Consider the following 15033-nt stretch of genomic DNA (forward strand, 5'->3'; position numbering starts at 1 on the left):
AAGCCTTTGTGACGGGCTGTGTCCCAGAAGCTTGGGGCTGACATAGCTTAGCAGTGAGTCAGTTCCTCTGAGAACCAAGTTGGAGTTTTCTGTTGGTAGTGACTAAAACTGAACTTGTTACTATAGATGTAAAGTGTTAAAAATGTAATATTTGCTTGGCAGGGGAATCTTCCCTTCACCTCACCTCAGTTTTCTGGTTTATAACTGTCCTCACTTTTTTTATCCCAATAATACAACATGTAAGTTTTAAAAAATCCTTTTCCTTCTCTCTTTCATTGTTAATTTTTTTTTTTAATTCCTTTTGCTTATCTGTCCTCACTGGTGGAATTCCCTGCCTGAACAGTTGCTCCCGGAGGAGGTGAAAGCACAGGTTTGGAAATGAAACTAACTTGGGGCTGCAGCTCAGCTCTGTCGCTTACGAGCTCCAGGGTCTCGGGCAAGTCGGTTAACATCATAGAACCTCAGTTTCCCCATCTGTGAAATGGGGACGTCTGATACCTCCTTTGTAAGGATTGGATGTGAATGTGCTTAACATGCCCCACACACAGCGTGGATGCTCACATGTAAAATGAATGAGCAAACCAAAGAGGCACATAGTTCAGTTCTCCACCGAGGCAACCAATCCAGGGGCCTGACCTACCTGGGCTTCCTCCACCTGCAGCTGGGCAGTAGGCAGAGCTGAAACATGACCGCTCCCCAGGGTCAGCTTTTAGGAAGAAGATTCTGTACGGGTCGCTCAGATCCACTAGGCTTGACCGCAGTTCTCCTGGAGGATTTGGTTTAGATTCAAGAGCTTGTATGCCTGAAAGGGCGTCTCCACAGGCCAGCGGGGCACTGGGTACGGAAAGCGGAGCAGTGACCCTGCCTACGTTTTTATCCAGGTGCCCCTGGTTATCAGTGATACCAGTGACTACTTCAGAAACATACAAAAAGAACCTTGCTTTGTATCACAGTTGCCTTTTTGCCAAAATGCTTTTAGCCTAGAACTTGTCTGGCAACATCTCCTGGAGCAGGAGGGCAGCCAGGTTTAGGAAACAAAAAGTCAGAGATACTGTGTTAGCCAGCTTACTGGGATGGGCCACATGTCTTCCAGCTCCCGCAGGTCCCTCTAAGTCCTGAGGACAGAGGCCTTTCTTACTGGCCCTTCCCAGAGAGTCTCTGATTCTTACGGAAATTATCCCAGACGCTGGTGGCTGCCAGGCTGACTGCCAGGGAGAAACAGTCATTGCCCACATGCCAGCTGCCCCAGACGGGCCTCAGAGGCCTGGAACGAAACCATGTGAGAGAAGTGCTCCACCAGGGCTCTGCCCAGTGCCACTGATCACTTCCTCTGGGGCCCTGTCCTCCAGGAAGGACTCCACAGCCTGGGAAGGCCCCTGGCGTCCACAAGGGTGCTGCCCAGGTACTGTAATAAGAAATCACCTCTTGTTGGTTTTGAGCTTGCTGTGCCCTGTGCTAAGCAGTTGGTATTCATCCCCTCATTTAAACATTAAAGCAACTCTAGTAATAATGCTTATATGAGCTCCTGAAGTCCAATTTACTCAAATCATGGAGGAATTACAATGTAGTAAGCCCTTTGGGGAGAATAACGGTATTAATAAAATACAGCTTCAGTCTTCAAGGAGTGTCACTAGTCTTAATTAATCTTCCAACTTTGGAGACTTCTCTGTGTCTCTGTCTGCAGGAGTCTGGATCCAAGCTCTACCACTTACTAGCTGTGTGAACTTTGATAATTTGTTAACCTCTCTGTGTCTTGATTTCTTCCTTTGTAACTGGGGATGATCATAATACAATTTACCTTTTAGGGTTGTTGTAAAGAATAAGTGAGACAGTCCATGGAAGACACTGGGAACAGTGACTAGTTCAGAGTCCTTAATAACTGTTTTTTTAAAGATTTTACTTATTTATTTTAGAGAGAGGGGAAGGTAGGGAGAAGGAGAGGGAGAGAAATATCAGTGTGTGAGAAACATTGATTGATTGCCTCTCACAAATGTCCCAGCCGGGGACCAGGCCCACAACCCAGGCATGTGCCCTGACCCAAAATTGAACCAGCGACTGTTTTCTTTGTGGGATGACACCTAACCAACTTAGCCACATCAGCCAGGGCTTTACTTAATAACTGTTAACCATGCATGAATGGGCTTCAGGCATGGGGGTTGAGGAGGAGGTCTGTGAAATTCTAGCCAAATAGTGGGTGACTTTGTGTATGTGTGTGATCTGGGGACAGAGAGAGAGCGAGCAAGAGCTCCTGTGATTGTAGGGGTTGCTGGCAAGGGAAATTTGTGGGTCAGCCTAGCAGACTGAAAACTCTGACAGGACTTCTATGTTAGCCTTGAGGCAGAAATTTCTTCTCCAGGAAACCTCAATTTTTGCTCTTAAGGCCTTCAGCTATTGAGACGAGGCCCACCCACGTTATGAGGAGTCATCTGCTTTACTTAAAGACAATTCAATTGTAAATGTTAATCACATCTATAAAATGCTTTCACGGCAACATCCAGACTAGTGTTTGACCCAACAACTGGCCTCACAGCTTAGCCAAGGTGACACATAGAAGTAACCCTCACACTGGTCCTCACAGTAATTCAGTCTCAGGAGTCATGGTGTCTGTTTCTTGAGCCTTTTCAATGAGTCCAACATGCTGTCTGGGAGGTGAATTGCAAAGGAAATGGTTCCATGCAAGTGGGTGCGCAGTGGCTTGGCAAAGAGTGTGTGTTCAGTTCTCAGGGAAACGTTACTCAGAAGTTGGCACGCAGGTCAATTACTGTAATGGTGACCTTCACAGGACTGAGAGAGAAGCAGGCATAGCTAATCAGAAAACAGGAAATGTCCCAAAGAATGCCTTGTGTGCTGGTCTAGGGTGTATTCTGCATTTGAACTTGTTATGTTCTGGGTTGAAAGTATTTAATTCCTTTTAGGAAGCAACAGTCATCTTAATAAAATAAGAGTGGGAACAGGAGGAGGTGGTGAGATGGAGAAGGGGAGTTTCCTATATTTTAAGCTGATGTTTAGTCCCTGCAGTCTCAACCTTTTTTTAAAGAGGTGGGTGGACTTGAATAATTGAATCATATAAACATGTGATTCTCTGGCTGCTAAGAAAGGAATTTGTCTACCTTTTTTTTTTTAAAAAGGAATTTTTACCTACCTTTTTTTTTTTGTTGTTGGATGACATGTTTATCTGTAAGAATGGGCTTTCAATAAAATGCAATGTGTACACATTTTGATAAAAATCACAGTCTCCTTGCCAGAGACTTAATCTTCCCCTGTTAGCTAAGGAGATAAGAGGTACAACAGTTCATTGCATGCGGTTTAGAGACAAGCTAGTAGTGAGTTAGATTGTTTCATCTGTTAAAAAAAAATAAATAAAAGAATTAAACTGAGTAAATTTGAAGATCTAATTGACTTCATTAAGTGATTCAGGAATCAGGCAGCACATCTAGCAACTATATGGAGCGGCTCTCTGAGGAGTTGTACAAAATGGAAAGGTTTTATAAGAAGAGAGTATAAGGGAGCTATTAACAAAAAAGGGAAGATTGTCTTGGGGCCCAGAAATCTTTCCTTTGGGATAAGAGAAGGGGGAGGGGCCCACGTGACAGATTACTGGTGCTTGACCAGGCATTCCAGACTGGTTGATTGAGGTTATGTTTCTGGGAGAGGTTAAAGCTGCCGTTCCATCAGGTGTTAAATCTAGTTTGGTACCACGGGTTTTTAGTATGAGTGATGCCATTTTGGGCCTGTGGTTTTTCTCTTTAATACCTCCTAGCTCTGTGACATTGGGCAATTTACCTAATCATTTTGGGCTTGCCTTGCTCATCTGCAAATTGGAGACAATAACAGAGCTTACCTCTTAGGCTTGGTAGGAAGCTTAAATGAAATGGTATAAATGAAAGACTTACTACATACCTGGCTGGGAGTGAGCGCCCACTGGAGGGCAGTGCCATGAGCGTGGACTTTGTGCCAGTGGCAGGAAGCTGCAGGAAGTTCCACTTGAATAGTCTCACCTTGTCTGTGGTCAACCTACATCTGCCCGGACTCAGCCAGTTCCCTTTGTTCTCAACACACTGCCGAATCACGTGTTCAGGAACATATGTTGAATAGTTGTTGGGCAACTCAATTTTTTCATTGGATTATGAACTTTTTGACTTACAAAGTCTGGTTTCTAACACCCGCCTTCCTAAGTGGCTTGTATCAGCCAAGTGAAGCTTAGCCTGGCAGTCACAGCTTCACAGTGTGACCGTGACCTTTCCATACAGCCTGGTTGCCTTTCTTCCTCTCCACATCCCGTGGTTCCAGGCAGTTGGGCTGTGCAGTGTCCCCAGTCATGACCTATTCTCTCCACCTCAGTGGCTGACCCACCCACTCTATTCCCCCACCTGGAGTGACCTTTTCTTCCCAGCTCCACATTTAATCCATCGTTGTCCTTTGTCCCCCGCTCAGCCTCTGCTTCCTCTGGGAAGTCTTACCTGGTGCCTAGAGGCTAAAGTCACCTCCCCTTCTTGCGGAATTTGTGTTTTCGACTGTGTCCCTCTGACAGCAGTTCAGCCTTTTGTCTATCAGTCACCTGGCCACATCTGCCTCCCCAGTGGACCACCTGAGGGCACAAACTTTCACAGTGTCCAGCTCAGTACCTGACAAGTGATATTTCAAAGATATTTGTGGGATGGAAGAATGAAGATGTTGATTAAGGTTTGCAGAAGAACTCACTCACTGGACCATTCCCGTGGGCTGAGCTATGAGGTCTCTTTGCCTGACCTGGCCAGTCATTATTTCCATTACTGACCCTCATGTAAGAGGGTCACGGGAAATGGAAATGTTGGAAACTACAATGTGATAAAGAAACAAGCAAGTGCATAGTGGATCTTTTTGCTACTTGGTGAAGACATGCATATGCATTTGTTCCTGTACTCCATTTGTGGAATGTTTTAAGACCCGGAATTGTCTACATTCTTCTTTTTCCCCAGTTACTAGCACACAGCAGGTGCTAAAAAATATTTGAAAATGAATGAATAAACAAGTGACCTTTTTCACACTCCTCAGCTGCTGACTCTGGACCAATCCTGTCCCTGCAGAGGGTGGGAGAGTCAGTAATACCAGCCCGGGCAACAAGAGAGCCTTGCAGTGTTTCTTCTCCTACTGTGATACCCAGGCAGTAACCAGGCTTGGCTTCAATTCAAATGGGCGAGGGCTACCTCTTCCCACAGCCTCTCTGGCCGTGTTGCCCCTGCTTTAGTGCCTCACCTGCATTCTTGTGGAATTGGAGACCGAAAGGCTGCTTCAGTACCGTCCTTCAGTGACTTGAGTACTACCACGAGCCCCTGTGCCCAATTTCTGAAAATTACCTGCTGTCTTCTCCTAGCAATAGCCTGTCTTTTCTCTTAAATGTCTGCCATGGTCTCAGGGTCCAGATTCACAACCTCCTGACTTAATTCTGTGACCACCCAGCCCTGGGTATGGCAGCAAGGCTGGTGGGGAGCTGGAAGGAGATTAACGGTATCATTTCATACTGTAGAAAGAAGGAATCCCTATGCTTTGTCAAGGGCACTAACTCATTTGAAAATCTGATGAGAGCAATAAACTGCCCCCCAAATTCACAGAGGTAATTAACGTTTTTTGTATTGGAGCAAATAGTCTTAGAGAGTCTCAGAATGCCCTGAAACCTGACCTTGCCTAGGATACCAAGCCCATCGCACATATGATATTTATGCCTCTTCTCCCACCCCCATAGTTCTTACTATCAGTTTATTGCATTCTTACTATGTGAAAATTCACTCAGTCATTCATTTATCAATAGTTTATTGAGAAACTATTTTATACCAGGCATCACTTTTTGTACTGAGGGTACAACAGTGATTACCGAGCTTATAGCCCAGACAGTCATTAATTAAGTAATCACAGTAATGAATATTAAATTAGACATTAAAATCAGTACTTTGAGTGAACGTTTCATTTCATGCATCTTCTTTATCCAATGTTTCTGGCAGCTTCCAATGAGTCACTGTGGTGTGGTAGCAAACACACTCAGGTCTGGAGCCAAAAAAAATGTAGGTTCAGGGTCTGCTCTGTTTCCTTATTTGCTGTGTGACCTTAGACAAGTTAACCCTGTCTGTAAAATGGGCGCCCTGCAGCATTGTCTTCAGGGTTTAAAGATATGCACTAGAAAGCACAGCCTGCCATCTGTTAGTAGCTGATTAGAGGAACCTGCTATAACTGTGGATAGGAAACCATTTTGTCCAGCTCTATCAGTATAAAAATCCTCTTCACAGATCCACTTTCTCTCAAGTCCACTTCTTGTACTGGAACCAGAGAGGAAGACTGAGAGGTTTCTGTCGGACAAGAGGAGGGGGAGTGGGCTCAGTGTGGCTGTGAGAGAGGAAGCCAGGACAGCTGCTAGGTGACAGCAGGGTGAGACCCAGGGAGGCGCTGCGGAGGCCACAGAGAAAGACCACAGTCGGAGCTAACCTGCGTAGGTCCCGGCACAGGCCAAGGAGCAGGGTCACGCTGCAGTTTGGAAAGGGAAGCCAGTGAGGCTCTGGGAGCCCACTCAAGTGGAGAAGTTAATGCTTAGCAGATCGAGGGTGATAACTCATGGCTTTGCTATGCTGAGGTATTGGAAGAACGAGGTGGTCATTCCCACTGCTGGCCTGTCCTGGGGGCCTCAGCAATGTGACATTCAGCTGAACAAAACACACGACCTCCTACATTTCACATTAGTAGAGGGGAAGCTGAGGAATGGTGCAAAGTGTGGCCACCAACGGGAGGCTGCCTGGGCTCAAAACCTAGTCCCGCTATTTCCTAACTGGGTGACTTTGAATGCGTTACTCATCTTCTCAGTCTCCTTAGCTGAGAAAGGGGGATGAAAATAATCATACATACCTCTTAGGGTTTTTAAGGAGAATAGTGATATGAAATAATAGAAGATATTTATGTTGGTCTCCCCCTGCAACCCTATTCCTGGCACAGAGCTCCTTAGATCCTTGTGATGTCCTAGGTGATTAGAGCGCTAAAGCATATCTTCTTCTGTTAGTCGGTCTTTGACCCTGTCCTTAACACAGGACTTCTAAAACCCTTGCAGATGCTTAAGTGGTAGAAGCACTAAGAGCATCTTCCATTGCCTCACGATGCAACTCCAGGGGGACCCCTGGGTGAGAGCTGCGCACCAGAAAGACCAAGCCAGAACTAGCAGCCTGGGATGTTAACGCTATCCCCCAACTCCTCTAGGTTGAAGAAGGGGGATGAAAATGGAGTTAATAATTGATCATGCCTATGTCGTGAAGCCTTCGTAAAGTCCCCAAAGTGTGGGGTTTGGAGAGCTTCCAGATAGGGGAGCACATCCAGGTATGGAAGGGTGATGCACCCTAACTTCATGTGGACAGAACTCGAGACCCTCACAGACCTCACTCTGTTTTTGCCTCACCTGGCTGTTCATCTGTGCCCTTTATCCGAGCTTTTAATAAACTGGTAAACATACGTGTTTTCCTGAGTTTTGTGGGATGCTCTAGAAAATTAAACCCAAGAGGGAATCATAAAAACCTCAGATTTATTGCCAGACTGTCAGAATGTCAGCAGCACATGTGACAACCTGGATTTGCTTTTGGTGTCTGAACTGGGAGGGGCAGCATTCTGGTGGGCTTCAGGGAGACAGTGTCAGAATGGAGTTAAATTTTACACTTACCTGCTATCACAGAAAACTGCTTGGTGGGGGACTCCCCCCAGCCATAAATGAGGTGTTTTTTCTTATAGTGAAAGAGACACACAGGAGAAAAAGTTTGGTTTTCTAAAAACAGATGAGCTAGTGCTTACAAAGCACTTTGTACTCAAACATCAGCTTTTATTTTGATAAGGATCTGGAGACTTAGGGGCTTACTAGAAGCTCCTGCTCTTTGGACTTTGATCCAAGAAAACTTAAACACCAGCTGGATTTAGGTGGGTGTACTGTCTGGTCTTCAGCATGGAGAAAGAAGACCTTGTGTCTTCAGAAAAGGTAGGCCAGGAGTAAAGGAAACCCCCAGCTCTCTGTGGCTCTTAGAACGTGTTTATGGATGAGTTACCTCGTGCGGAGGCCTGTGGGAGGGAGCCCAGCTTAATCTTTAAACAGTGTTGGGGGCCTATCACAGGCAGAGGCAGCACGGGCCTCAGAGCTGAAGTTCCAGGTCCTGCTGGGGCACCAGTGCCGCAGGTGAACTCGGACACATTTCTTGACTCCTTTGAGTCTCAGTGGTCCCCGTTTACAAAAACCGGTGACACGTGCGTGCCGAAGCTTAGCCTTGTTAGCTTCTTCCTGCCCTGGGTAATCTTAGTCTGCAGGAATTGGTGAGGGAGGGCAGGGGATCACAACATGTCCATGATTTTGAGTCTTCCATCCCTAGACTTGGGGATAGGATAAACGTTTCAGACCAAAACAATGCTGTTTGGTTTGGAACACTGATTCACAGAGCCCCTGCCCTAAGCAGAGGAGAGGGGAAAGGCAGGCACACTGTGGGCCCTCAGGGGAATGCTCTTTGAATGAACTAATGAACCGTACATGCTCTATAAATATTTCTAATTGATTGATATCTCTTATTTTTTATTTGCAGATGAGAAAAAGAAAACCAAACATGTTGATAATGAACTTAATCCTGTCTGGAATGAGGTGACTTCATTTTTTTTTTTTAACTTTGTTTTAACGGATAAGCTACATCTGACTGTCCACATCTTTGGTCAGAGGTGAACTCTTCCCTTTGGAAGGAGAATCTCTGCATTTCACCCCCACCCCTCCCGTCTCCCCTGTGGCCATGGAGACAGCAGAGCCGTTCAAGGAGATGTAACACAGTGACATCTTCTGTACAGTAGACGTGTGGTGAGCAGAGCCCGGATGACAGCGAAGAGGGTTGGATTCTGGCCTGGAGCAACCTTGAGCTTGCTATGTAACCTTGGTCCAGTCATGTTGTCAATGCAGGCACCTCTGTAGAGCAAGGGGTAGTATTAGATCATCTCTGGAGTCCAGAGGGAAAGATCCATAATTGAAAACATATGTTCATGTGACTGATCAAGAGTGTATCACATGGTAGTTTGGGTGTTTAGCTGAGTCAAGACATCTACTGTTTTTACACTGATAAAATAATATACATTTATGTAGAAATTTTGAAAACTTCAGATCAGAATAAAAAATTACCTTTGGTCCTACTATCCAGAAGCAACTGCTATTAACATCTAGGATGTATGAAGAAATGTTTATTGAGTGAATATATTTTATACAATTTGATGTCTTAAAATTAGCAAATTAGCTGTATAAAGCGAGTATAGTCTCCTATCCTATTTTTTACTATTATATCCTGAGCACATACCCATATCATTTCATTCAAAAACATTTTGAATGACTATATAACATGGTATTGAAGGGATATAATATATTTTATTTATCCCCTCTGCAGTGTTTCATATACTTATAGACATGTGAACATTTTAATTCTTTCCACTGAGTAGGATTTTCCTACGCTAAGTTTTGAAAAGTTGGTCATCAGGTCCATTATTTTTTCCAAAAGCCAGTCACACCTTCCTGGATAAGTGTAGTGATAATGTCTTTGATATTTCACTAAGTCAGGAGACTGTGCAGACTTCCTCTCCCAGCCAGTTTCAATATCTCTATAAGATAAAGACCATACCTTCTCATTGAATAAGGTAAAGACAAAAAACTTCTTAATGCCTTTCTGAAAAGCCATCATACAGAGCTCCAAGGATAAAGTAAATAAAAGTACGTGAATGTGTACACTTAGTGCTTCGGGTTTTGAGTAATCCTAGCATGCCTCTTTATACCTGAGGTCAGACCACGTGGTCAATGGCAGAGAGGTGTGTGATCACGTGAGCAGATGAGTAGGTGAGTGATGTGAGCAGGCATGTCCTGAGCTGGCCATCATCCTTCTCACCGTATTTTGTTTCTAACAGGTTTCCCCCTCATATTGCAAAAGTATTTATCAAGGAAACTTTCTAATTGTAGTTTTATAACTGAAATCTAACCAAATGAAAAGTCGACCCCAAATCCATTAGGATTAATGGGTGTGTTCTAATAAGAACTATGAGACAATTCTCCATCCATTCCTGACCCATTACAAAGAGAATTAAATCATCGGTAGACACTGCTTTATTTAAGTCATTTATTACATAGTCAATCAAAGGCATCAGTGGTGCTATGTTGATTTTTTTTTTTTTTAACATTTGTCATTAGACAGCAATTTGTTGCATTAAGATGAAAGTCTCATCTGACTAGAGCACTGACCACTGGGACTTCAAATGAAGGGTTGATGCATTTTAGAAAATGTTTTTTAGATTATTCATCTCTTAGATAATAATATGTTTAGGAAGAGCAAGTAATTTAAAAATAACCATTGAAGGAAACATTTTCACGTATGCATTTTATTTTATTCTTGCTACAATTGTGATAGGCATTCAGTTCTCTTGACTGCGAGATAGGGGTTGGTAACTTGTCCAAAGCCACAGAGCCTAGTAAATGGGAAGCCAGGAGTTGCCTCCAGGTTCTTCAAGGCTAAGTCTGGTTTCCTTTCCCAGAACCCTCAGCGGCCTCCAGGTTTAGAATTTAATAGATCATTTAATCACTTTTATCTAACTATAGAATGGAGTAATTTAAAGGATTGTCATTTGTCAAGATAATGGCCCAATGTTTAGTGTTGGTACCTTTTATTGTATTTCCTGATTCTTTTAACAGGTTTTTTTCTTTGTTTTCATAACCTTTCTGTGGACAGATTTTGGAGTTTGACTTGAGAGGCGTACCACTGGACTTTTCATCTTCCCTCGGAATTGTGGTGAAAGATTTCGAGACAATAGGACAAAACAAGTAAGTTGATTTCAACTTTTTCTCTCATTTTACTTATTATCTTACTATTGTTTATTTTGTTGAAGGAATACATCTTTAGTAACATTTTATAATACTTCCTATATATTTATGCTTTAATTCGATGACCCTCCCACCCCCTGCCTTCTGAACCAATATGAGAGATGGTTAGTCAATCATAGTGCTCTTATCCAAACTTCTATATTCCCAGGAGGCTGCAAACACTGAGCCATCACTAGCTGATCCAATTTTTTTTTTTAATTTTTTTTTTTTTTTTTTTGGTTTTTCAATTACAGTTGTCCCCTTAGTTGATCCAATTTGGCACGTAGGGTAACACCTATTGATGCTCCTGAAACTTCTTTGTTAATTGCACATAGTCACTTTCTGCCTCTTTTGGTTTACCTGAACTGCAGCTGTATTGGACACAAGCAAAATAATTTCTTTTCCTGATTATGTATAACCTGTATACATCTCATTCAAGCTATACTTCCAGCCCCACTTCCATTTTAATGGCTTATTAGTCTTTTAAACCCAACAGATCTAAACCAGTATCCTTGTCCTACTGCCTCTCCCCATTTCCAATGGACAAGGTTATGATGGTAGCCCATGGTGGCACTAAGGGTTGTCCGTGGGTAAAGCTGGGGTTTTCCCAAATAGTCCCCATGGGACAGAATGACCTCAGCAAATTCACCCCAGTCCTTGATCTGGACCTGGGCCATACACAGACACAGGCCCAGTCTTAGGTAAACAGTTCAAACCAACCTAGCTCATGAGAAATCTGTGCTTAACACCAGGTTACTTACCTGTTATTTTCCAGTGGAAATAAGTGCCTGAGGAGAGGACATTCCTACTCTCTGATCAATGGATTCTCCTCTACGTCGTATCACATTGGAAACCAAATTACTCTGTATTCTTGATCGTAAGATGTCATTGACCATAAGATGTACTATTAAATCAATAACAGGTTTAGGGAGAAAAGGAAGCCTGATATTAAATGCCCATATCAATTGTAAGAAGCATCCCAATATTTACTAATGTCAAAACATTTAAAAATGGCCCTGACTGGTGTAGCTTAGCTGGTTGGGCATCGTCCCACAAAGCAAAGTGTCACTGGTTCGATTTCCCATCAGGGCACGTGACTGGGTGCAGGTTTGGTCCCTGGTCGGGGTGCGTGTTAGAGGCGACTGGCTGATTTTTTCTCCCTCCCTTTCTCCTTCCTTTCCCCTCTCTCTAAATAATAAATAAATAAAATCTTTAAAAATAGATTTAAAAATATATGCCTTAGTCTCAGGCACATTTGGTATAATCAGAGGGCTGCCATGAGAGCAATAAATTGAGGTAGGGTGACCATGTCCCCACATTTGCTCGGCACAGCCTTGCTTTATTGTCCCAGCACAATAACCAATAATGCCCCTTTTGCTGTCGACAGTGGCTTGGTTTGGCCAGTACTTTAGATGGTCCCCCTAATCACTGGGGTCTTTTGCTTAATGGCTTCAGACTAAGAAAGCCTGGACAGACAGCTGCCCCCAGGGCATGGCTTTGACAGGTACTCCCTGTGTTCACCTTGGATAGATTCTTCTTTCCATGTTCCACTGCTGACAAATGCTCCTTGTGACTGATGCATTTTTTTTTTTCTTAAGCTGCATAAATATGTTACAGCAAGTTCTGTCCCACTCTCTTGGACTGAAAAACCATCCTATGCTGCATATCTCAGCTTTGAACCAATTATATGATTGTCCATCGCCCACCTCAATTCCTGGAGGACAGCTTTATTTCCCATATTTCTACATTCTTGGAAATTAGGTGGTCAAGTCTCACTATAGCTTCATGTTGCTACTAATAATAGTCCCTTCTTGTCTTTGCTCTCCTCTTTCTGCCAAAGGCACCACTATTCATATTCTAGCCCAGCCTTCTCCAACAGAAATACAGTGCAGGCTACATATGTAATATGCAGTTTTCTGGTAGCTATGTTAAGAAGCAAAAAGAAATGGGTGAAATTAATTTTAGTAATATATTTTATTTAACTTAGTATATCTAGCATGTTGTCATTTCAATATGTGATCAATATTTTTAAAATCATTGAGATGTTCTACATACTTATTTATTTATTTATTTATTTATTGTTTGAGATCTGGTGTGCATTTCACACTCACAGCCCATCTCATCCAGGTCAGCCATATTTCAAGTGCTCTCTGGCCATGTGTGGCTGGCGATCCTCGTAATAGGTAGCACACAGTTCCGGACTGGCAGGCTACAACCTCAGTTCTCTCTGGATCTTCTCCCTTTCATATCCTACCCAGCCTGTTGCCAAATCTTACTTTTTCTTTCTTTCCATTGCTTGTATCATGTGTTTCTTACTTATGGCCACAGCCACCAGCCTGGCGCAGGCCTTCATCGCTTGCTTTCTCCTCTGATATAACATGACGACGAAGCCTGGCAGGCTGGCCTTAGGGATCTCATCCATGTTTCAAACGAAGACCTTGCTTTCCTGAAGGTTACGTGGTTGAGGAAGAGTCAGAAAACAAACAAATATTTAATGGGTCAGATACTAGGAAGTGTTATAAGCTAAGGAGGAAACTGTGAGGAAAAATAAAGCAGAGTAAAGGGCTAGAGAGGGATTGATGGTGGGGGAGAAGATCCAGTTTTATATGACATGGTGATAAGATGAAATTGAACAGAGACTTATATAAAGACAGCTATGCAGCTGTCTGCAGGGAAAGATTATTTCAGGCATAGAGTACAGCAAGTGAAAAGGCCCTGAGGCAGGAGTACACCTGGGATATTGGAGAAACACTGAAGCGTCTGGTCAGGGTGGAGCACAGAGAGCAGGAGGCTGGGGTTGGGGAAGGAGATGAGATCTGCACACCCACAGCACACGGGGCTTTGTGACCACAACATGCGCTTTGGATTCCATTCCTAGTGGAATGCGTTTCCATTAGAAGTTTTTGAGTATAATCTGACTTGTATTTTAAAAGGATCTCTCAGGCTTTTCGTGTGAAGACTGAATGTAGATACCAGTTAGGAAGCAGGGAAAATAATACCAGGTGACTGTTATATGTTTATTTTACATTTGTTGAAAACACAGTGGGGTCCTTGGATGACAGCAGTGAAGGAAGAGGACAAATCCCCACCCTAAGGCTCATCTCGGCACTTACTTTAAGCATTTGATGTGTATATTTCTGGAGATAGATTTGATGTGTAGTTTATCTGGTCTTGAACATTTTTCTTTGCAATTTTGAACAAATAAAACTGCAATGGGTCCTATTTTGAGGACCCTTCTAAAGTTGGGGAGCTCCATGCACCTTGCTGAGATATATTGCACTTGGTGTTGTGGGTCTGCTGAGCAGAAAGACAGAATGAGCAACTGTTACTATGGCATTATTATGATAGGAATTTTTAGGCCTAACAAAAAAGGATAGATTCTAAGCGAAACATGAAATTGGTCTTCATTATGCTTTCACACACACCCCCCCCTTCTGGGAAGTCTTACTATCCCTGACTTCTGCCAGGCACCCAGTGTCCTTATTTATGCTCCCATCTCCCACTGGACCTCCCCTCTGAGACATGTGCACCATAGGCCAATTCTTTTCCCCACCTAAATTTGTCTGCCCTGTGTCTCAGTCCTTCAAGGTCCTGCTGGTTGAAAGGAGCTTTCAAGAAAGAGATGTGAGTGATGTTTCTAATAGTTCACTGTGTTAACTTCCTAGGAACAACGATTTTGGGACTGAGACCTCTGGTGACTTATCTGAAGGAGTGGACAGTATGGAAATTTTGGGACCTGTGGCAGGATCACTGGGGGAGGTCTTTGGTCTATTTATTTATTTATTTATTTTTAAGATTTTAAATATTTATTTCTAGAGAGATGGGAAGGGAGAGAGAAAGAGAGGGAGAGAAACATTGAAGAGATGCATCAGTTGGTTGCCTCTCGCATGCCCCCAACTGAGGGCCTGGCCCACAACCCAGGCATGTGCACCGAATGGAAATTGAACTGGTGACCCTTTGGTTTGCAGTCCAGAGCTTAATCTGCTGGGCCATGCCAGTCAGGGCTGGTCTTTTTTATTAATTAGGAGTTTAGTTCTCTGTTCTGCAGATTTTCCTGCATAGTTGCTTATGATCTTTCAGGCTGCTCTGGAGTGAACAGCATGGGTGACAATGCTCTGTGTTGCCTGTCCTCTTGCTGTCCTCAATGCATGCTTCTCGGCCATCAACCA

General features: G+C 43.5%; 1 protein-coding gene across 2 annotated transcripts in view; it reads left to right on the forward strand.

Annotated features, from left to right (window-relative positions):
• The window catches only part of MYOF (myoferlin), a 147323-nt gene that overhangs the window by 8150 nt on the left and 124140 nt on the right, over nt 1–15033 (forward strand). For both annotated transcript variants that reach the window (XM_090277959.1, XM_090277958.1), the window contains exons 2-3: nt 8571–8626; nt 10734–10825. In XM_090277959.1, the coding sequence (XP_090134085.1) occupies nt 8571–8626; nt 10734–10825 (148 nt within the window). The remainder of the gene's footprint in view (nt 1–8570; nt 8627–10733; nt 10826–15033) is intronic.

The sequence above is a fragment of the Furipterus horrens genome, unplaced genomic scaffold, assembly GCF_987537825.1.
Source record: "Furipterus horrens unplaced genomic scaffold, mFurHor1.1.pri manual_scaffold_5, whole genome shotgun sequence".
Classification (NCBI taxonomy): Eukaryota; Metazoa; Chordata; class Mammalia; order Chiroptera; family Furipteridae; genus Furipterus; species Furipterus horrens.